Source organism: Buceros rhinoceros, unplaced genomic scaffold (genome assembly GCF_000710305.1).
Source record: "Buceros rhinoceros silvestris isolate BGI_N320 unplaced genomic scaffold, ASM71030v1 scaffold721, whole genome shotgun sequence".
Lineage (NCBI taxonomy): Eukaryota > Metazoa > Chordata > Aves > Bucerotiformes > Bucerotidae > Buceros > Buceros rhinoceros.
In genome coordinates, this window is record NW_010392265.1 from 2,624 (window position 1) to 2,929 (window position 306).

General features: G+C 66.7%; 1 protein-coding gene across 1 annotated transcript in view; it reads right to left on the reverse strand.

Annotated features, from left to right (window-relative positions):
* LOC104500572 (butyrophilin subfamily 3 member A2-like) overlaps window positions 1–266 on the reverse strand; it is a gene marked incomplete at both ends in the record, with an annotated part of 2,372 nt that extends 2,106 nt beyond the window's left edge. The window contains one exon of the mRNA XM_010144240.1: window positions 36–266. Coding sequence (XP_010142542.1) covers window positions 36–266 — 231 coding nt within the window. The remainder of the gene's footprint in view (window positions 1–35) is intronic.
* Window positions 267–306: the final 40 nt, after the last annotated feature.

The following is a 306-nucleotide window of genomic DNA, read 5'->3' on the forward strand; positions in this document are numbered from 1 at the left end:
TCCCCCCCACCGGACCCGCGGGTCCAGGCTCCCACCGGCAAGACCCTCCCTGAGCAGCTCCGTCCTGCCGCTGTAGGCCTCCAGCTGCTCATCTGCCAGGTCCCGCCCACTGCGGTAGTGATGGACCGTCTCGGAGAAGCTCTGCCGGATCCAGCGGATGTCCAGGGACCGAGCGTCCGTTGGGGGGGACAAGCGACAGGGCAGCACCACATCCTGCCCCACCACCACACGGATGGGGTGGGATAGTCCCACCACCCTGACGTCAGCTGGGGGATGGAGATGGGGGCAACGATGCACATAATGACA